Genomic DNA, 22,180 nt, shown 5'->3' with positions numbered 1-22,180 from the left:
TATAACTCTGTCAAGACTTTTTTTTGAGGGGTGGGGGGTTGGGCGTATATACCCAGTTATTCTAAGGCTCTGGATTTAGGTATCACTTCTGGTGGTGCTGGGGGACAATAGGGGATGCCAGGGATCAAACCTGGGATCAGCTGTGTGCAAGGCACTCTCGGCCTCCTCTTCATTAAGCTTCATCTGAAGGCTTATTAATAATTATTTGAACTGGTCTAAAACACTAATAATAATAATCAATCTAAAATATCTTCAGGTTGTTCCTATCAACTATTTAACATGTTAGTCTGGGGCTGGAGTGACAGCACAGCGGATAGGGTGTTTGCCTTGCACGCGACCAACTCGGGTTCAATTCCCAGCATCCCATATGGCCCCCGAGCACCATCAGGAGTAATTCTTGAGTGCATGAGCCAGGCGTGTAACCCCTGTGCATCGCTGGGTGCACCCCCCACCAAAAAAAAAAGCAAAAAAAAAAAGAGAAAATGTTAGTGTTCAGTACCTCATTTCAACACTAATACCTGAAATGTTTTAATCTCTGGTTCAAAAAATGCTGAAAAGTCAAGAATAACTTTCACTTCAGTTTTTAAAAGGAGAGACCATTTATTTTTAGGTTGGGCTTTGGTTCTATTTTCACCCTTTATTGTGAATACAGGGTATTACAGATTTGATTATTAAATGAGCAAACATGGTGATAACAGTATCCATATAACAAGCGTGACCGGAATTTGGTAAGTGGTTTTCTAGCTCCAGGGGTATAGAAGACAGAGTAGATAAAACACTTTCTCCAAAGGAGAAGAGAACCACATTACTCAGCCACCAGAGTGTTTTGGTTTCAACTCATAATGGCTGGAAGGAATGCCAGTCCTGGTCAGCTATCCATGATCTTCATGTAGCAAATCAGAATTTCCGTTTTTTTTTTTTTCAAACTAATTGTAGGTAAAAGAGTAACTCCAGACTGACTTAGAAGTTGACGTGAATGACTAAAGTGTCCTCCATCCATGAGTTGGCAAAATCTTCAGAGAGATTGCTGGAGCAAGGAACCTTTCATGTGCTCCCAGTTATTATATAGTGCATAGAGGCTGGTAAGTGTTAGTCCTGCTAGACCACCTCGTGCTACCCCTCGAAGTCCACCTAGGAGAGAAAAGGAGTGTGAAAACAGTCTTGTTTTGTACATTTAATATCAAACAAGTAAACTTCACAAAACTCAGCATTCATATCCATAAATATTACATCTCTATGTTTTAAAAGAAACAAAGATAAATTCGAGACTGCTAAGTCAAATATACTTGATTTTCATTTATTTTTCACTTCTAATTTCGCAATTTATACCTAAAATCACTTCTTTCTTTTTGATTTATTCCTACAATGCCTTGACTCATTTTTCTTTTTAAAGGGGCCTCCCAAGACAGGATTCAGAGCCATACACCATACAATAGTGGAGGCTAAGGAAAATTCACTACTGGCATGGAACTCAGCCATTCTAAGCTATCATGGGCCCTAGATTTTATTACTGAAATCCCTACCAGATCAATAATTTCTGTTGGTTATGTAGTTTAGAATTTAACCAGCTCTGTTAATGGACTCAATTATAATGTAAACAAGTTGATACCTCCTTGGAAATAGTATTAACAGCTTTTGGACTCTGGACAGATACTCCAAACACTAACTGAGGTATGGTGATAACATGCTATTAACCAAGTCTTTGGTTAGATGCTAATTACTAATTACCAACTCCCTGGCTGGCCCCATTCCTACATCGACGTGCAGAAAATCTTTAATAAGCAACAAGGCACTTACCATCATCAAACTATTTGAAAAACATTCAAGGAGTAGACTTTGAACTGTTTTTGCTTCACAATAAATAAGCCATTTATCATGTGAAAAAAAACTTAGTATATTTTATTTGAAATGCTACTGGAGAATTATCTGAAAATGATCCCCAAATAAGAATAGGGGCCATGAACATTAGGTAGTCCAGACTCTATGGCATACTGGTTCCAAGTCTTTTGTTAGGAGGGCAAAAGTGGAATAGAGGTGTGGTCCAGTGACTATTAGAGGCCCTTTGACTACGACCCAGTATTTCTGTGAAATTCAGTGACAACACTTCAGATCTACTATTTCTGTAATGAAGGTCCTGCCAGATGGCTTGGGCTGATTAAGATCAAAGGGTCACTCCCTCCAAGTCTCTCTAGTCTGGTGACTTCTGATAGCGGACTTGCTTACATTCTGATGGTAAATATCCCAATTACCTCTAAAACAGTGAAAAAAAAGCTGCAGAAATCTATACACAACTATCAGGTATGTGGAAAAGGGATCAGAGACATTGAAAAGTTTTTATTGAAGTAAAATGAATATAGCTCCTGGAAGTTCCACATCACTTCTTTCTTAGTCTTAATTCATATTTAGATGAAAAGTATCAGTTCAATGTGACTGAAAAAATTGAAGATGTACATTTAATCTAATTTAAACAATTTTAAGTATTGGGTCAGAGATGGTATAACAGGTAGAGCCTTGTACATGGTCGACCCAGGTTCAATTCTTGAAACTCCGTATGGTTCTCATCCTGCCAGGAGTAAACCCTGGACACCAGCTAGGTGTGGCCCCAAACCAAACCAAACCAAACCAAACCAACCACAAGAAAAAACGCCGAAAGACAATTAACATGATCATCCATTTAAAATAGTCTTCCATCTTTGACCAGTAAGCCAATACAAAGTGGTAGGAGCTAAAAACAAACTGATGAGAACAAACACCCCCCCCCCCCCATGGGAAAACTAAGTGGAGTAGAATGAATAAATGCTAACATCTGCAATGACATCACTGTGGTTCGATTAAAAGACTAAACTTGAGTATTATGAGGTTCTATCAAGCAGCTTGCAAAACTTGAAGTTATTCTCACCACTGAGAAGAACGATGAAGGACAAACAATTTAAAATATAACTTTACACTGTATTTTCTAGGACCTAACATTTCAACTTCAGACTTACTCCCCTTTAAGGACTTTCAGACAAAGTCAATTACAGATTCATGGAATTTTGAAGGCAACCTCAGAAATATCTACAAACTATTCTTTCTAGTTGGTCCTTTCATTTATGTGTCCTAAGAATATGGCTTCTACTTTACCAGTTTGGAAGGATTTTCACACTAGTTCTGAGTTATCAAATATCAAGCCTCTGTAATGGGAGTAAACACTGAAATTGATAATACAAGGCTTTAAGACTGGGAACGGCAATTGCATATTATGTTCCCTAGGAAAAATTTACCCTTATTGCACTGAAATTCAGGGTGGGTGGGTCAGTGGCTGAGCTCTGGGGTTTGGAGAGGACTCTGGAAATAACAGGGCCCATGAAGGATGCTGCCATCAGGAGCTGAGGGACAAGAGAGGAACTGGACAGAAGTGAACAACAGACTGATCCCTCAGGGAGCCAGAAACAAGGGGTTTCTCTGGGGCTTGGGGCCTGGGCGAGCACCATGAAAACTAGTACTATCTTTCATTCTGGAAAATGAAAGATACAGTCCCACCTCCCCCCTTCGAGCCCCAGAAGCCCTTTCTAGGTGTACCTAGGTAAAACTTGGGGTGCTTTTCTAATGGCACTGATGAACGGCACTGGATTCATTGTCCCCATTCTGTAGTTGCAGTGGCTGTGAGCAGAGGGACTGTGCTGTAGCATTTTGATGTTTATATTAAATACACTTCTTCACCTATGGGACACGAACCCTAATAAAGTTTTACCTTTTAATAAAATGGGTCGTCAAGAAAAAATTCAAATAACTTAAGCAACTGCTTGACATGTATCCTCTCCCCCCACCCCACCACTTCAGTGCAGGGATGGGATCCAGGGTTTTACATGAAAGGCATGCACTGAGCCATCTGTGGTCTGCAAGTTTCTTCTTTGAAAAGTACAAATTATTTCTAGCAATGAAATAGAAACATAAGCAGTGTTTGGTTTACTAAGCACAATTAAGCCTGACTCAACAGGTAGCCTTTTATCACAGATCAACCATGTGTTCACTTTATATTTCCACTTTTCTAACTGGTTTATCTATTAAAAACGAATGCCTCTGTAATCAAACAACTTCTGTCAACTAAAGCACAGGAAGGTGATTGGTAAATATACTTGTTCTGAACTCAGAGTAACCAAATAAGGCCAATAATCAATCTCTATAAAGCAAACCAAACATATGACTAGTTTTACCTTCTACCTCTTAAATCCTTACACAACTCTTCCAGAAAGGTTAATTGTACTTCTTCTGAACATGGGAAAATGATCTTTCAGTATATTTAAGTATATTGCCTCAACTCCCTTCTGTCCTCCCCACCCCCAAAACAGTAGATATGATTGGAGGTAAAAGTCTAAGGTAAAATATTCCATGAAAATACTTAAAGAAGTTCAAGGGGCTTGGAATAAGAACCCCAACTTAGGTGATACGTGGTAAACTTCACAACTGCTAAAATGAGGGACCATAAAAGAAAGACTACTAGGTAATTTTCCTCTCCTTGTTTCACTATCATACAAGATTATTACCATTATTATAAAGTAGTAGTATTATAATAAAGTATTATTCAGTCTTAAAAAAGTTATGATTGGAAGATAGCTCACAGCTAGGGTACCACCAGGTGTAACCACAAAACCATTTAAAAAAATAAATTCAGACACTTGCTATAACATGAATTAACTAAATGATGATACACTAGGATTTATGTGTAACATGTCAGTCTCCATCAACCCAGAAAAAACCCCAAACACAAAAAACAAAATTTTGTGATTTCACTTACATTCAGTACTTGAGGGGGAAAAGGAAACTAACTATTATATAATGGGTAAAAGAGTTTCACTTTTCCAAGAGGAGAAAAAGATCTACAGACTTCATAACATGAATATAGTTAAAATATACTTAGTATTACTGAACTCTACATTTGAAAAACGGTTCATGGGTGGGGGGGTGAGGGAGGAGACTTAGAACTTGGAATAAATGAAAAAGAAAGCTTCATAAACTATAAACAATATAAAAGTTTCGATTTTATATTGTTTATAGTTTAAAAAACCCACAGACCACCACAAGGTTTCGGAAAATACTAAGTTTACCTTTGACAATTATAAAGTACATTATAATTCAGAGGCCGGAGAATGGCTGGCTCAGTGGCAACTTCCTATCTTGAAAGTATGAGGCAAGGGGTTCAATTCTCAGTGCTGCCCACACTGACATCTTAGTCTTGTCAACTCTTGTCTGTGATCCCTGGCATTAAACTGTGTAATCCACAGCCCATTGTAGCCAGATGTATGAACGCTGCAACAAAAGTGTTTGAGCCTCAGCAAGAATAAAATGTACAAGCACCTCTGCCAGGTAAGATGACTTAAAGAGTGTGAATCCCAGCAAATTCTATAATCTGAAGTATGTGTGAATGCCACAACTAATACGACTCCTAGTGAACACAATGAGCAAGTACTGCAACTAAACTGAAAGGCATCCCTAGTGACCTAGACCCAGTACGAGAATATAGACACTAGGCATGTGGCTCTGGAATGCACAACCAAACGTGTGACCCACTATCATAAGAACAACAAAGGGAAGAGCCAGGAAAAAATTGTTTTAAAAAACAAACAACGGTCACGGTCCTCCCGTTGTTCATCGATTTGCTCGAGCGGGCCCAGTAACGTCTCCATTGGAGACTTTGTTGTTACTGTGTCTGGCATATCGAATACGTCACGGGGAGCTGGCCAGGCTCTGCCGTGCGGGCAAGATACTCTCGGCAGCTTGCCAGGCTCTCCGAGAGGGAAGGGCAGAGGAATCAAACTGGCGCCATGTTGGCTGCGTGCAAGGCAAACGCCCTACCGGCTGTGCTATCGCTCCAGCCCTAAAAAACAAACAACAAAAGGAAATGGGGAGATAGCTTGTAATACAAAGGGCCAGAACACCTGCTCAGCATGTTCAAGGCCCTAAGGCTGATCCCCAGGACTACATGACCCTGTAAGCTCCCAGAGTATAACCTAGTATAACCTCACTATAGTGGCCTGTGGTGTCTACAGGAAATGCATCACTGCCCAAGCACTGAACCTCCTAGCACAATAGGACCGCATCATCAAAGTGGCTCTCAGCTCCATTGAGCATGATGTGGGACCCCCTCCCCCAACCAAAAGAAACAAAATACTATTAAAATAAATTTTAAAAACTCAGAACAACAAATATGCAATTCACTATATCGAGAGCTAACTTAACAAGGATGTAACATAGTGACAAAAATACAATAGTGTACATTTGAAAGTTGTTTTAAGATCAGATCTTAAAACTTCCCATTAAAACAACAAAAGACATGAGGCTGGAGCCATAGCACAGTGGGTAGGGCATTTGCCTTGCATGCGGCCTATCCCGGTTCGATTCCCAGGACCCCATATGGTCCCCCGAGCATCGCCAGGAATAATTCATAAGCAACCCCTGTGCATCGCCGAGTATGATCCAAAAAGCTAACAAACAAAAAACCCCCAAAACAAACAAAAGAAAACAAAAACAACAACAAAAACCAACCAATTTTAATTTTCTTATGCTATAAAGAGCCATACTTTGAATTTAAAAACAGAAACAAAAGACATGATTGTAGTGTAAATCAATGCCTCAATAAAAATTGGAAAAATAATGAAATAATATAAAAAAGACAGTTTTCTATTGAATAATACCTACCAGTAGATTTATATAACATGCCGGTCATGGTTCCAGCTGCTACTGTGTTGAGATCATCTTCTGCACCTCTTGTTTTCTCAATGACGACACCAAATGCGCTATAGAGCAAAGCTATGGAAAAAATGGAATTAATCAGTAATTTGTTTGTTTTTAGGCCACACCCAGCAGTACTCAGGACTTACTCCTAACTCTGGGCTCAGGGATCACTTCTGGTAGTACTTGCAATGCACAGTACAATGATACTGTACTATCACTCTGGCCCCAGACTAATCAGTAACTTGAAAAGTACTGAAAGTCTACATGTAATTATATTTAGAATCCATACCCCACAAACAACAATCATTTGTATTCAGAGATATAATGGTCAGTGAGAATGTTGTAACAGCAAAAGCCCAGCAGTAAGTAAAATGCACACCAAGAGATGGATCCAGAAAATAACTTTCCATATAATGGAGTATTATGTATTTGCTTAAAACAAAAATAGGAAAAACTATATTCACTAGAATATGTAGGCAATTAATGTATGCCTTTGGATATGCAGAATAAGTTTGGAAAAGACTCAGAAACATTGATAGTCGTATGCAAAGTATCACCAGGGAATCCCAAGAAGAATAACTTTAATTTTCTTATGCTATAAAGAGCCATACTTTGAATTTAAAAACATAAAAAGAAACCTATATATTTGTATTTTAAGAAAAATGCAACTTAAAAAATGTGAGTTTTGGTTCCCGCACATGCAAATACAGTAACGACAGTACTATTTAGTTTTAACAGGATTTCCCACAAACCACTTTTTGTATGCCTATGAAGATTCAATCAGCTATGAATGTATCAGTACTTCTCACTTTTCAAAATTATACGCACATTTAACTTCTTAGCATTATCATACTTAGCTCAATCTTATTACTCTTCTATTCTCAATACTTCTAAAAAGAACCTTTTTTTCAATTTCAGCTTATTTAACTCTATGCTGGTTCCTGTTTCAAACTAACTGAAAAGCTCCAGGATGGTAGTACTGGCCTTGGGCACAGTTCGGGAAGTGCTCTTTGTTTATTTTAAGAAGGCAGATTACTACGGAAATGGAACGAGCAAATGAATTTCTTTTTCCTATAAGGGGGGTGAGAGGCCAATAAATTTGGGAACCTCTGCTCTGGGTACATAAACAATCAAAGAGGAATGAAGGAAGTTGGGAAGGGGCGGGCGAGCAGGGTGGCATGGGCAAGACACAAATGAGCAGCATATGAGAGCAGCAAATTTACTGTGATATTAAACTTGAATTTGGCTTCGTGGTGTAAAAATACACTACTACCATAAAAAAGTTAGAACTATACTAAATTACACAGACACTTTTCCCAGTTTTTAATGTGACGCTGACTTCTTCCCTTGCACAGTTAAAAACATTTTCAGGCCATGGCCCCAGAGGCACACAGACCTAATTCAGAACTCAGCAGCTTGCAGCAGAAATGTGAATGGACTATGCATTAAACTATGGTGCCGTGCCCCACCAGGAGGGAAAGGGTGTCTGTCTCTTCCGTCCCCCCCAGCACCCCCCAGTACAGTGGCCACCACCTCGGAGCTTATTGGACAGCCAGGTATGAGCGAGTGGTGACTTGGCAACTGCAGCCTCATGAGATGGGGGTGGGGGTGGGGGGCGTAACCGGCACGTCCTTAATGCCCTACCGAGGCCATGAGTTGCCCCCCACAAGCGGCTCTCAGGCACGGCCATGGCCTCAGAGGCACACAAACCAATCTCGTAATTATCTGGCTTTGGGCAGAAATCCCTCCAGACTTAATTAGTAAAACATCAGAAATCCAAAGTCATATGGTCTGCATAACATGCAAAAGAAAACAAATTATTTCACAATGCCTTTTCAGCAGTTCTGATTGTTGGGAGGAAATTCCAAATAATAATGGTGCATCTTTTGTGGAAATAACGAATGTAATCAAAGGAGGGAGAGAGTTAAGTAGAAATCATTAGTCTCACAGACATCGGGAGGGGTGGGAAGGGGCGTGTATTAGGGTTCTTCGTGGTGCAGAATGTGCACTGGTGAAAGGATGGGTGTTTGATCATTGTATGACCGAGACTTAAACCTGAAAGCTTTGTAACTTCTCACAGTGATTCAATAAATAAACTAAAAAAATTTTCAGAAGTTTATTATGAATTATGACAAATCAAAAGTGCTAAATTAAGTTCTAAGAACTACTAAATCACCAATTACTTAAAATGCTACCTTCTTTCGTATCTTCAAGGCCCTTATTGCTCTGGCAATTAAGATGGGGAAATCTACATAATTAAACAGAATGCTGAATAGACTACTAAGGAAACAAAGCAAAAGGTCCAAATTACTGGTGACAGTACAAGATACAAGATCCTGAACCTTTGCTAACACAAAAAGTCATTTGCCTTGGACTAAAATGATTTCGTTTAGTTAAAACATGACTTTATTTGTTAGCTGGTATCTAAGGAAAATATGTGTGTTTAAGTAGATTAAAACACTTGTAAATGGGACTGTCACTAGGGATCATTTCACTATGCAGCCCATGGTTTTTCCAAACCAGTATCTAGAACTAGTCACCAGACCCATTTAAAGATACTTTAAAATAATCAAGAACCAGAATTTTGGTTGAGAAAACGGTTAATGATGTGTGTACATTTCTTTGTATTACCAATTTATTATCAAATAAGAGGGCTACTTACCCAGAGAGCCTAGAGTATTAGCCCAAAGAGCCCCTTGCCTAGTCACCATATTCAAAATCCTACCAGGACAGAAAGAGAAATAGTTTGTAATTAGAGTCATTTGTTAAACAATCTAACAGCAGCTATTAAAAAACAAAGTCTCCAATGGAGACGTTACTGGGCCCGCTTGAGCAAATCGACGATCAACGGGAGGGCCTTTACCTTACCTATTAAAAAACAGTAAGAATAATACTAATACCCAAAGTTTTCTTTAATTTTAAAACAGCTTAATACCCCCTCAAAATTTTAGATTTTACTATAGATATAAATATGAATGAAGATTCAATTAAAAACCTTTATTGAGGTGAAGGAAGATTCTTACTATTAAATGCATAAAGCATTATTACACATGAGGCTGGAAAGTATTTTTATAAAAGAGATTAAGGAAAATAGGCTATTATATCTGATAACTACAACTATGTTAGAAGTAAATTTTTCTTGGAGGGGTATATACTTAGAATAGTAAAAGTATAATTAATGTAAGAATTAATACAGAACATAAAGCAGAATGGTAATTATAAAAGAGAAAAATCTGTCAAACTAGAATACTCGAAGAAAGTACACCTTGTTTGCTCCCAGACTAGCACTAAGCAGCCAACGTGAATGCTTAGCACACTCTCAAGGAAGCACAGTTCTGCCTTGTACCAGTGCCAGCAGCCACCAGAACAGTGACAGAGGCAACAGGAGAAAAAAGACAAAACATTACTCTCCCAGCAGAGTAACACCATCACAGGAATGATTTTGTCCGGACAGCTGACTACTGCTGGAAATTATAGAATCATCATAACAAAACAGTAAAAAAATTTACTTACTATGTGTAAAGAAACCAGTTAAACCAACGTTCTATGTTAACTCAAATCTGTATCACTTGTAAAAGGTTGTTTAGTGAAGAGCTATGATTACGAAGAATATGAAAACCTTGACAGTTCTAATTCTAGCAGATCTGTTGCTACCTGCTGGCTAAACACTATAAAAGAAAAACAGGTCTCAAACAAACACAAAAGAAGCCAGAACAGTGAAGTAGTTTAGAGATCCCGTCTTGCAAGCAAAAAGTTAGAATGTCCTACAAGTACAGAGAGCAGTCAATTCTGGCCACTGTGCTGTTTAGCCCTGGCACTGCAAGCAACTTCCCACCATAGTGCAGGCAGGTATGAAGGTATGAAACCCAGGGAATAGTGCAACAAAAAGGCAACATGGCCAGGAAGTGCTACCTCTAGCAAGCTTTACAGTAACCCCTCCACAAGCACACCTGATGTATGACCTCTCAGTGAGCCCCAGATAAAAATGTACAAGCATCACAGCCAGGCGTGTATAGAACCTCAAGTTACTGCAACATCACCAACAGTAACAGAGGAGGAAAAGTGGAGAGATTCAAATAAAAAACCCAACGAAACAAATGTATCAAACAAAACCATGAACCATTAGAGAACATACATACTGTGATTCTACTCATACCAAGCATAAAAATATGCAAAATGAAACAATACATTATTTATAGAGTATCAGTGGAGACTAATCATGTGTGTTTCTCAAGCAGGATGAAGATACAAATTTTCTGGGCTTTTCAATCTTTTCACTTCTCTGCAATCTTCAATTTTTCAAAATCCGAAAGTGGAATGCTTTATTTCTTTTTGAACTACCTCTAGGTTTTAGTAGTTTCATTTAAAAACTTTTAAGCTTTTCATTTTATTTCAGCTATAGAGTTATATATATATATATAGTGTTCAAGTCAAATTACAGTATATCTAGAAATTTCTCTTACATGTTTATTTACTACCATGTCTTATGATTCTACTTGTCCTGAACAACTCAAATAATGTTGAGTAATTCAGCAGTTTAAAAAACAGTATTATAGGGGCTGGAGTGATAGCACAGCGGGTAGGGTGTTTGCCTTGCACGTGGCCGACCCGGGTTCGATTCCCAGCATCCCATATGGTCCCCTGAGCACCGCCAGGAGTAATTCCTGAGTGCAGAACCAGGAGTAACCCCTGTGCATCGCCCATTGCTGGGTGTGACCCAAAAAGCAAAAAACAAAAACAAAAACAAAAAAACCCCAACAGTATTATATAAACCTATAGAACAGATGTAGCAGAAAAGTTGGGCTGGGAGTAGTAATAACTAAGGGACAGGGACTCATAAGTCACTTCCTTTATACAAACTTAGATTCAATAATTTGATTTCTTTTTTGAGGGGGGCCTTTCAAGAAGTGCTCACCAGGTCCAGAGTCTCTACCTAAGATTCTTAACCAACTGGGCCATCTGTTTCATGCAAGGGACTGAGGATATAATGCTGCTTGTCACCCTGGCAATGTTTGGGAGCCTCCAGGGCTGCACCCTGCGATGTTCAGGGGACCAAATGGTGAGGGGAATCAAACCCAGAACTGGAACATGTCCTAATTGCCATATCATCTCCTGGCCTACAGTAATCTGATTCCTCAAGTTTCCTTCTTTTCCATTTTAAGGGGGTGGAGGCTGGGGAAGGGGACTGAGGTCACATCCAGCCAGTAGACTTAACCTAACTCTGTGCTCAAGAGACCATATGCACACTGCTGGGGACTGAATCAGACTCAGCTGCATACAATCAGGTAGTATTTTGCCCTCTGTGCTATCTTCTCTGGTCCCTTAAGTTTCTATTGAATAAAAAAGAAAGAAAAAGAAAATAAAATAAAAGGAAGGAAGGAAAGAGAGACACATACACACAAAAACTGACCAGAAAACAAATTAATACTTATTAAGCATTTGTAACTTCAGGATTGTGTTCATAAGCCAAGGACATAAGGACATTACTACATTATATTACTACATTATTACACAATACAACATCACATGATTACATGAGACTTACTGAACATTTCTTGGTTTGGACCAGGCCATATTCTGGGTTTCCTTCAATCCTAGCCGTAGACCATTGATTGCCCCAAATGCAGCCCCTAAAATCATAATAATAGTTCATCCTACTAATAGAGTTTTACATCAAAAACCTAAACCCTAATTCATTTGTATTTTTTACTTAATAAGAAAAGTTTTTAAAAAATGCAAAGAATTATTTTTTTTTAAAAAATGCCCTGAAAAACAATACTCTAGTTGCTTTTGGCTATCTGGATTGAAGACACTTAAGAGAAAAATTATTATACCCACCTGTCATACAACATCCTCCAATAGTAAAAAAGGCCAGCTCAAATCTTCCCCTGGTCTTATTAGCTCCAGTTGGTAAAATAAACTCATCTGTATCCTAATGGGATAATAATAAAATGAAGCTGAGCTCCTCTCAATACACAGGAATTGCAAAGTGTTTTTAAAAATTTCAAGTTAGTTTTCTACAGAAAATAAAATTTTGAACTAAAATTCAACTATTTAATCAAACAAGAACAAAACTTTATGCAACAGTAAAGGTAAAGGTAAAAGGTAAAGGCCCTCCCGTTGATCATCGATTTGCTCGAGCGGGCCCAGTAACGTCTCCATTGGAGACTTTGTTGTTACTGTGTCTGGCATATCTATCGAATACGTCACGGGGAGCTTGCCAGGCTCTGCCGTGTGGGCGAGATACTCTCGGTAGCTTGCCGGGCTCTCCGAGAGGGGCGGAGGAATCGAACTCGGGTCGGCCATGTTGGCTGCGTGCAAGGCAAACGCCCTACCCGCTGTGCTATCGCTCCAGCCTATGCAACAGTAACACCTAAAAATGTAATGAAATATACAAAATATATTTTCATTAGAAATTAATTCCCAGGAGGGATTCTTGTTCAGAATATTATTTCTGTAAACCTGATTATAATTTGCCTTAGTTAATGATAAAATTGAAGCAATACTACAAGACAGACTAGGAAATACAGCTCTAAAAAAGACAAATAGAAAGCCAGGAGAAGTAACAGCTGATGAAGTACTAGTCTAGAAGAAAACAGCTTTCATTCTGCAGCTACTATTTGAGTACCATTTTATTATGTATAAGACAAAACAGTCACTAAAAATGAGTGAAAAACATAAGGCAGAATTGTTTGGAACTGGTTAAGCAAGGGCAAATACTTCTTAAATACTTGTGGGGCATATATTTTTATCATAATCTTAAAGAGTTGTAGATTCTCTTTTCTGTTACTTCATTTAAAAAATCAGGGTAAAGTCTTTGAAGGTCACCCAAAAATTGTGTAATGATAAATGCTACGTAAGAGTATACTGTGACTGGTTCTGAGAGACAATATTTTTCCACCCTTGTTGTCAAGGACAAACTGAGGACCTCACTTAGTCCTCAGTGAAGCATGCACTTTACCCCTAAGCCATATCCTGGGACAAAGACAATATATACTTTTAAAAAAATCCTGTTTTATTTATATGAATTTGTTTTAGTTAAGGAACTGTGTACATAACAGTGTTTACAAAGTTGTAATCTTACCTGTTTCAAAGAAACACCGTCTGCCAATAATCCCCCAAATAAATAAATGCTGACCCACGTGGCCAGAGAGATGGCACAGTGTAGGATGCTTGCCTTGCATACAGCTGATCTGGGTTTGATGCACAGTACCACTCCCCTGATGCCACCAGGAAGGACCCGTGAGTGTAAAGAGTAAGCCCTGAACACTACTGGGCATGTCCCTCCATAATCAAAATCAAAAGAAGGTGGTGAGTTTTTTTTTTTGGGGGGGGAGTCACACCCGGCGATGCACAGAAAGTACTCCTGGCAGTGCTCAGGGAACCCTATGGGATGCTGGGAATCGAACCCGGGTTGGCCGAGTGCAAGGCAAACGCCCTACCCGCTGTACTATCCTCCAGCTGAAATGTGGTGAGTTTTCACAGAGCTGCTGAAAAAGTTTCAATGAGGATGTAGAGAAATTGTAGCCCCTAAACACTGTAGGTGGATGGTGAAGTCGTGCAAGTTGTTAGATCCTCAGAAAATTAAAAATAGAAATTACCATATAATCCAGCAATTCTACATCTTATTAAGCCAAAAGTAAAAAAAAAAAAATGAGAGTCTGGGAGCAATATTTGTACACTATTATCCACAGTAATCCAGGGTCATCAACAGATAAATAAAACAAAAAATTATTCAGTGGGTTATTATCCAGATTTTATAAAGGAAATTAAGGGGGTGGAGTGATAGAACAGTGGGTAGGGTGTTTGCCTTGCATACAGCCGACTGGGGTTCAACCCCCAGCATCCCATATGGTCCCCCATGCACTGCCAAGAGTAATTCCTCAGCACAGAGCCAGGAGTAACCCCTGAGCATTGCTGGGTGTGACCCAAAAAGCAATAAATAAATAAATAAATAAATAAAGGGGGGAATTTAAGGGGGCAGAGAGATAGTACAGTCGGTAAGGCATTTGCCTAACATGCCACAGACATTGGTTTGAGCCTGGCATACCATATGGTATCCCAAACCCCACCAGGAATAATTTCTGAGTGCAGAGCCAGGAGTAACCCCTGAACACTAGTGGGCGTGGTCCCAAAACAAAACAAACAAGAAAATTAAGATGCATGCTACAACTGTGGCTGAAACTTGAGAACACTACACTAAATGAAATAAGCCAATATAAAAAAAGATAACTACTGTATGATTCTACTTATCTGAGGTATGCAGAAAATTCAAAATCAGAGAGGCAGAAGGCAGAGGATGGTTGACATGTGCTGGGGAGATAGCTGACTGGAGAGTTACTGTTTCAGTTTTCCAAAATTGTGAGCGAGTAGATGGTTGATGGCTATACAATATTATGTACACATTTAATACCCATGAACTGTCACTGTCCTCCTGTTGTTCATCGATTTTTGAGCAGGTCCAGTAACGTCTCCATCATGAGAATTTGTTGTTACTGTGTTTGGCATATCGAATACGTCAAGGGGAGCTTGCCAGGCTTTGCTGTGTGGGCGAGATACTCTCAGCTTGCCGGCCTCTCCGAGAGGGGGTGGAGGAATCAGACTCGGGTCAGCCAGGTTGGCTGCGTGCAAGGCAAATGCCCTACCCGCTCTGCCATCGCTCCAGCCTACCCATGAACTAAATACTTAAAAATGATTAATATGGTAACTTATGTTAAGTATATTTTCTACAATGGGGAAAAACCTCAACATCCTTTAGAGGGAATTAATCTCATATCTAGTATCATGGAGAGATGTAGATTAATCTATTATCTATTAACCTAATATCAGGGAGAGATGCAGCCAAATTCCCAATATTATGAGAAAAAAGGTTGAACAGAGACTTGGTACCTCCAGAAATACATATGATAGAGCAAGTAAATGTAAGTACTTGACTTTTTTTTTTAAAATAATTAAGATAAAGAACAAGACTAGTAAAATCATGAAATAGTCTTGACCTTACCTGTACGAGATATCTTGGATCCACATTTAAATAAGGAGACAAGGGGTTCATACCAGTTACTAGAGAAAGAACAAAGCAACATATTACACCAAAAATGTAAGGTGATTTCATTTTGTGTTAAAGCTGCTGTTTTGCAATGCGGATTTACAGGCTCCCTTGTAGAATAACAATGGTTTGTCCTTTCTGCCGGGCAGTAGGGAACTTAGGTTAACTGGGCTACTCCCACCACAGTGCTCCCATTCACAGTGTTTATTTGTAACTTCTTTCTTTGTGCTCTGCTGACTTGTAAATATTGTTTTTCTCTTCTCTTTAAGTCCTTTGCATAGTTAATTCAGAGCAATGTCCTTGTTGTACGGTACAGGAAGACAGTAAATGCTATGATTTTGTAATGTGGGAGTTGACTGACTCTCAATTATATTTCTTACCTCCTGGAAATATGTTCTCTCAACCTAGCCTCAGTTGCCCTTACTTCCTAGCACCCCCAAAGCAGGGTCCCGACGAGGGACTAGATGGACCCAGGGTAAGCAATGAGCTATGTGCTATCCTGGCATCGAGATGGGCCTGGCCAAAGTGCCATAATGCTTAACTATGAGTTAAGAGCGTGGTCATGGACAAATGCTGTCATGATCCAAAAAGCAATAACTAGATGCAGACTTTATTAGGGTTAGGAATGATTAATCTGGCCTGAGCACCGCAGTCTGAGTCTGTGGTAAGATGTTCCCAGGAGAGCTGCCTTACAAGCCTTAATGTATCTCTTACTGTGTCCACACAAAAATAACTAGTATTAAGATGTTAATTAAGATGTTAGGAGTAGAGGAATACCCCCAGCCCTTGAGCCTGATGGGTAGTCAGGAAGGGCTTTCTTATGTTGATTTTGCTACCAAACTGGGTGTAGTGCCCAGAGGGCAAGCTGTGGAGAGAAGTTGGGGGCAGAGAGACAGGAGGGAAGAGGCAGAATCTGGAGAGCTGGGACGGAGGAATGAGGGGCTAGGAAGGAGGAGTGTGTGAGATGGGAGAGGGGAGATTGAGTAAATGGCAACTAATCACCTAACCAACAACTAATCACCTAATCACCAACTCCGGTGGGCGGCGACCTTCCAGCCCTGGTAAACTCCTTGACTGAAATTTTCTTCTTTCTATGCTCATTCTTCCCTTTTGGCACTTTGGGATAGCCTCCTCCTGGGGTTTTTCAGGCTCTCATACCCAGCAGATACTGAGGGTGACATAGATCAAAAAGCAAAAATGAGCCCAAGTTAATTATAGAGCTTTTCTATCTTAAAAAATGCTACAATTAGGGGCTTGAGTGATAGCACAGCGGGTAGGGCATTTGCCTTGCACGTGGTCGACCCGGGTTCGATTCCCAGCATCCCATATGGTCCCCTGGGCACTGCCAGGAGTAATTCCTAAGTGCAGAGCCAGAAGTAACCCCTGTGCATCGTCGGGTGTGACCCAAAAATTAAAAAAAAAAAGCTACAATTACATAAATTTTCAAAATAAGATTGATGAGACAGATGAAACCCAAGGGAAAACCATGCTTGGTTTATTGCTGAGTTTTAATGTTTGAGGAGTACTCCCCTACAGTACTTTCTGGGGTGTGGAAACCAAACTCCAGGTGATGCAGACCTCTCAGTAAGGTGCTCAGGCCTGAGAATACACAGCTGCGGGGAACCCAGATTATACTTGAAAGTGTCTGGAGAGCACCAGGCCTGCACCCAATTGCGCTGGGCAGTGCAAGGAGCACCTGAGAGAGAACCAGGCACGTGCTCTAGCCCCTTTAGCAATCTCTTTGGTCCATGTATAAACTATAATCGGAAGGCAGCTCCTTAGATCTTAGTGCTGCCAATTAGTCACATGAGTTGCAAACTATGGCAAGATGGATGAAACTTGGGTCATCACCGTATGAAAGGAAGCCAGGACAAAAGAAAAAAAGCACTAGGGTTCAATTCTAATACTTTTTGGGGGGTGGAGAGGTGGTTCTGTGACTGGGGATTTAACCTGAACAGCTTCATGCAAGTGCCACATTTTAAATTAAATCTTTGGATCTTTCTGTATGTCAGCTGACTATTCACAAAGCATACACTTAGTATGGCTTTTTTTTTGGGGGGGGGGTCACACCCAGCAACACTCACGGGTTACTCCTGGCTCTGCACTCAGCAGGAATCTCCTGGAAGTGTTTGGGGGACCATATACGACGACAGGGATCGAATCCAGGTAGGCCATGTGCAAGGCGCTGTACTGTTGCTCCGGCCCCATTGCTATTATTTTAGACCAACATTTTTTTTTTTTGGGGGGGGGGGTAATGTAGGACAAACTGGCAGGCTACTGAATGTAACCTGCCCACACGGCAGAGTCTGGCAAACTCCCCGTGGCGTACCCAATATGCCAAACACCAGTAACAATGATGGGTCTCATTCTCCTCTAACTCTGAAAGAGCCTTGAATATGACACTTTTTTTTCAAAGTCTCAGGGCTAGGACGAAGAGATGTTACTGGGGCCTGCTCGAGGCAATTGACGAACAACAGGATGGTTGTGATTGATTGTGATTGGGAGTGTAGGGGTAAACCCATCATTACTCAGGGGTTACTACTCAGTAATCAGAAATTATTCCCGGCAGTTCTTGGGGAATGCCAGGAATAATTGGGGTGCCAGGGATCCAGCCCGGTAAACCACAGGCTAGGCAATGGCCACACACATTCTTCTATCCCGCCACCCTTAGACTAACTTAAATTTCACTTGGAGAGCAGCAACTATTTTCTGTTTTTGCTGCTTGTGTTCCTTCAACTCACTTTCTACAAAGCAACTGAAATGATTTTATTTTTTAAGAAAAGACTATCAAGATAGCTTCCATTTCCTCCTGTAATCAAACCCAAACTCTTTACCAAGGCTTCCTGCCCCTACCATCTTCTGATCTTGTTTCACTCCTTTACAGTACCTGGCCCGTTAATTTAAATGACTTTTGTCTCTATCTCCCCACCCACGTTGTCAGAGAAACCCAAGGTTTCCTCTGCCAAGAGTTTTGTCAAGGGCTTATTCGAGGCTCTCTTCACCCAGCTGAATACCCATTTTCCAAAACAGCCCCAATGTTCTGAAATTCACAGGAGTGTGCAGAGGGTTCAGGCAGGAGGCTCACCCTTCTGTACCCACGATCTCGTGTCTCGTGTCTACAAATGGCCGTTCGAGTTCCCTTCCATACCCGACTCCTCCACCAATTATTTTTCTGGCAGCTTTTTTCTCTTCTACATGATTTTATGTTTGGCCACACCGGGCGATGCTCAGCAGCTAAAAATCACCTGAGTCGTTTGGTAGAAAATGAACTGAAGGAACTCAAGCAGCAAAGAGTTAGGCAGGAGATAATTACTGCCGTCCAAGTGAGATTTTAAAAAGCTGGTCTAAGGGGCAGGGCGCATAGAACGAACGTCTTACCCGCTGTACTATGGCTCCATCCCCGACCCCACATGATTTATTTTTGAGGATTTGCTCCCGACTTAAAACATGCGACTTTGTGGCGTAGCGGGCTCCTTTAAGTGGATTTACTTGCAGAACTGTAAATCTAGGATCTCTTCTTAATCGGCGTCGAACATGCCAGTCCCCCCTTGATCCCCCTCCCCCCCACACACACATCGCCCCCCTCTCGTCCACAAAAGCATGCGTGGAAGCAAAGCAGAGGCACCAGGCTTGACCTGGAAAAGACAATGCAACAGTCTCCAGAGCGCAGGGCAACCCCAGCTCGCTTCACGGAGCTCCAGGGCTCCCCAAAGTCGTTGCTTTCTGAAAGGGCGGACGCACCGGCACACCGACCCCGCCACGGTACGCTGTGTGCGAACACCCGCTAAAAATAGACCAGCACGTCCGCACGGTCGCCCGCAGCGGAGCGCGACGCTCGCGGGCGAGGCCCGATACTTACGCGGGACGCCAGCCAGATCCGCGTGCGAATATCCTGCTCCGCCGGCTCCGAAAAAGCCGGCCAACCCCCCCGTGGTTTTGTTGCCGCTTCCCCCGCCGCCCTCCATGGTGATGCCAGCAACTGTCCGCCTGCTCCTCGCCGCCGCCTCAGGCCGGGGTGGTCGGCTCGGCCGTTGCCCCGGAGTAACCAGCGGGAACCCCCCGCGTTCCCACTGGCTCCTTCACACGCTGACCTTCCGGGCGCCGGCGCCCGCTAAGCGCCACACTTCCGCTTTGCGACAGCGTTACGGCCCGGAAGTAGGCGCGCCTGACGGCAGCTTTCCGGCGGTGGGAAAGTGAACGGAGGTGGACTCGGAGCGGCGTTCCCTGAAGCGGGCTGGGTTCCTGAGGCGGAAGTTGCCCGGGCGGCTGGCGAGGGCCTGACTCCCGGAGGCCGGCGCCATCAGCAGCTTCCGAAGACAGGCGGCAGAGGCCGAGAGGGAATGGTGCCGCGGGGCGCCGGGAAAAAGGCGCCGTCCGTCCCTCTCAGGGTTAGTGCATGAGGCGTTCCCGCCCGGGCCGGCCCGGGGACTCTTCGCTGCGGGTCCCAGCATGAGCGCGGGCCCCGGCTGTGAGCCCTGCACCAAGAGACCGCGCTGGGGCGCCTCCGCGACTTCTCCGCCTGCCGCTTCTGACGCCCCCCGGAGTTTCCCCGGCAGGCAGAGGCGCGTCCCCGACCCCAAGGACGCTCCCGTGCGGTCGAGGGTCCCACGGTCCTCGCCAGGCTGCATCCCGGGGCGGGCGGGACCGCTCCGAGGCAGCGCCACCTCGCTTGGTACGTGGGGGGGAACGAAAGACGGTTCGTACTTCGCCTCGGCCCCGAACTTCATCCCGGGCTTTTGTGTCAGGACACCGGGGGACTTGGGGTCTCACCCTTTTCCCGGTCTTGGCGCGCACCCGGGGGTGGTCGTAGGGTCGCCCGCGTCGCCACGCTCCTCCCTTGCCATCGAGAACGCCTGCGGAGCAGCTTTCTCACCGGGCAGGTTTGCTCTCCTGGCGGGGTGGGTGACCGAGCAGATGCCGGGAGAGAAGGTCAGGTGGGGTGTGCGACACGGCCACCTCTAGCGGCGAGGAAAGCGGCCGAGTCCCAGCGCCCCGCAGTTGAGGTTCCAGAGCCCAGGGCCGTAGCGCTCTGAAGTGCCCAGTGGGCGTGGTGGGTGATTCCCGTCTCCGTGGGGCAGAGTGTTGATTTCCCCCGGAGCTTGGTTGGCCTCGGTCTTCATCCTCAAGATCCATCCGGAGAGATGGACAGTTGGCAGAAGTCTGCATAATTAAAAAAAAAAAAAGTGAAGTCACTCTAACCCCTTTAAGGGAGGGACGGCAGCGTTCTGGTAGCAGTCGGGAGAACCCATCCCGGTCTGCGGGGTGGAAAGTAGTTTCTCAGAAAATGAGATTGCCCCATTTGGGTCGGGGTGGGGGGCAGTTGGGTCCAGAGCCTGGCGTTCTGACTTAGGGACTCAGGCGAAGGAAGTGCTCTATCACTGAGCGACACCGGAAATAGGTTTGAGGACTGAAGAATGAGGGGAGGTAGATGAAGAGGAAAGGAGGAGAGGAGAGACTTGTGTCTACTTTCCTCCCCCTCCGCCCCCCCACGGTGAAAGTAGTGGGAGATGAGGTTCGGATGGGTCAGCAAAGGTCAGACCATAGAAAGGAGGGGGGTATCATGGTGGCAAAGCTGAGGATTCTGATCTTTTTAAAATCCGTGCTAAGGATGGGGAGAAAAGGATGTAGCTAAGATTTAGGCTGTAAATTCCCCCCCCCCCACTTCCGCCCCGACCTTCAAGAACTGTTTCCAACTTCTGTAACAGACTCATTTTGTGGTCCCATGAACTTTATTTGAGTATAAAGGAGGAGGAGGGCCTTGGGATATGACTCAAGAGGGAAATTGTGTCTTGAATGTGGGAAAGTCCGAATTTGATCCCTAATGTAGCATGGCACTGCCAGGTGTAGCCCTCCTTGATAGCCCCACCACTGGAAGTGGGTCCTATTAGGCAAGAGAAAGAAGTTAGTTACAAGTGATGGAGGACAGTCATTTCACACTTGGATTTTCTTGTTCTGGACAGAAGAGGAACCAAAATAGTACGTGGGTTGGGCTGTACATGTGTAGATGTTTTTTATATACCTGTTACAGGACACTGATTAAACTGCTTAGATTTCTAAATTTGTATCAAAAGCTGTTGTTTTAAATTTTGCAGTTTTCCTGGAAGTTAGCATTAAGTTTTAAATGTAGTTTCTTAGGAGAAAAGGGTGGGGTAGGGAATCAGTTTTAATTTTGTAACTTTAAATTTTGTGTTACTCATTTTCCTGGGTGTTTCTTATATTGATTGACATTTGCAGATTTGTGGATAGGAGAGAACTCAACATGCTTTTTAGGTTCTGGTGGGGAATGGTTTGTTTAGTTATTGCTTTTGGGGCTCTCCTTTTCTTCCTGATAGAACTACTTAGAGTTTCTCTCCATGATCTAGGGATAGGCTGAATATCGGTCATTGGTGGATGGTTAGAAAACTGGATCTGGCTTGTCCC

The 22,180-nt window shown here is 42.6% G+C and overlaps 2 protein-coding genes and 1 non-coding gene across 3 annotated transcripts in view; 1 reads left to right on the top strand and 2 right to left on the bottom strand.

The window, feature by feature from the left end:
- Window positions 1-575: 575 nt before the first annotated feature.
- Window positions 576-19,850, bottom strand: TIMM23B (translocase of inner mitochondrial membrane 23 homolog B). The gene is made up of 7 exons (XM_056130414.1): window positions 19,620-19,850; window positions 15,716-15,774; window positions 12,553-12,646; window positions 12,260-12,344; window positions 9,377-9,435; window positions 6,679-6,789; window positions 576-1,131 (listed from the first exon to the last, which is right to left on the bottom strand). The coding sequence occupies exons 1-7, from the start codon at window positions 19,723-19,725 to the stop codon at window positions 1,016-1,018; spliced, it is 630 nt and encodes a 209-aa protein (XP_055986389.1). The 5' UTR covers window positions 19,726-19,850; the 3' UTR covers window positions 576-1,015.
- LOC130038699 (small nucleolar RNA SNORA74) lies at window positions 9,980-10,183 on the bottom strand. The gene has a single exon (XR_008794766.1). It is a non-coding gene; the product is annotated as a small nucleolar RNA SNORA74 (small nucleolar RNA).
- Window positions 19,851-19,990: 140 nt separating the features above from the next.
- The window catches only part of PARG (poly(ADP-ribose) glycohydrolase), a 102,958-nt gene continuing 100,768 nt past the window's right edge, over window positions 19,991-22,180 (top strand). The window contains exon 1 of the mRNA XM_056130413.1: window positions 19,991-20,432. Coding sequence (XP_055986388.1) covers window positions 20,210-20,432 — 223 coding nt within the window. The 5' untranslated portion in view covers window positions 19,991-20,209. The remainder of the gene's footprint in view (window positions 20,433-22,180) is intronic.

Source organism: Sorex fumeus, unplaced genomic scaffold (assembly GCF_029834395.1).
Source record: "Sorex fumeus unplaced genomic scaffold, SorFum_2.1 ptg000078l, whole genome shotgun sequence".
NCBI classification, from domain to species: domain Eukaryota; kingdom Metazoa; phylum Chordata; class Mammalia; order Eulipotyphla; family Soricidae; genus Sorex; species Sorex fumeus.
The sequence above is the reverse complement of the archived record's forward strand: the minus strand, read 5'-3'. Positions and strand labels throughout refer to the sequence as shown.

Excerpts from the sequence above, each read along its gene's own strand:
- TIMM23B (XM_056130414.1), bottom strand. The coding sequence starts at position 19,725 with ATGGAGGGCGGCGGGGGAAGCGGCAACAAAACCACGGGGGGGTTGGCC. Across the intron at positions 15,775-19,619 it reads GGATCTGGCTGGCGTCCCGC|TAACTGGTATGAACCCCTTG; the intron begins GTAAGTATCGGG and ends TTCTTTCTCTAG. Across the intron at positions 1,132-6,678 it reads CATGTTATATAAATCTACTG|GTGGACTTCGAGGGGTAGCA; the intron begins GTAGGTATTATT and ends TTTCTCTCCTAG.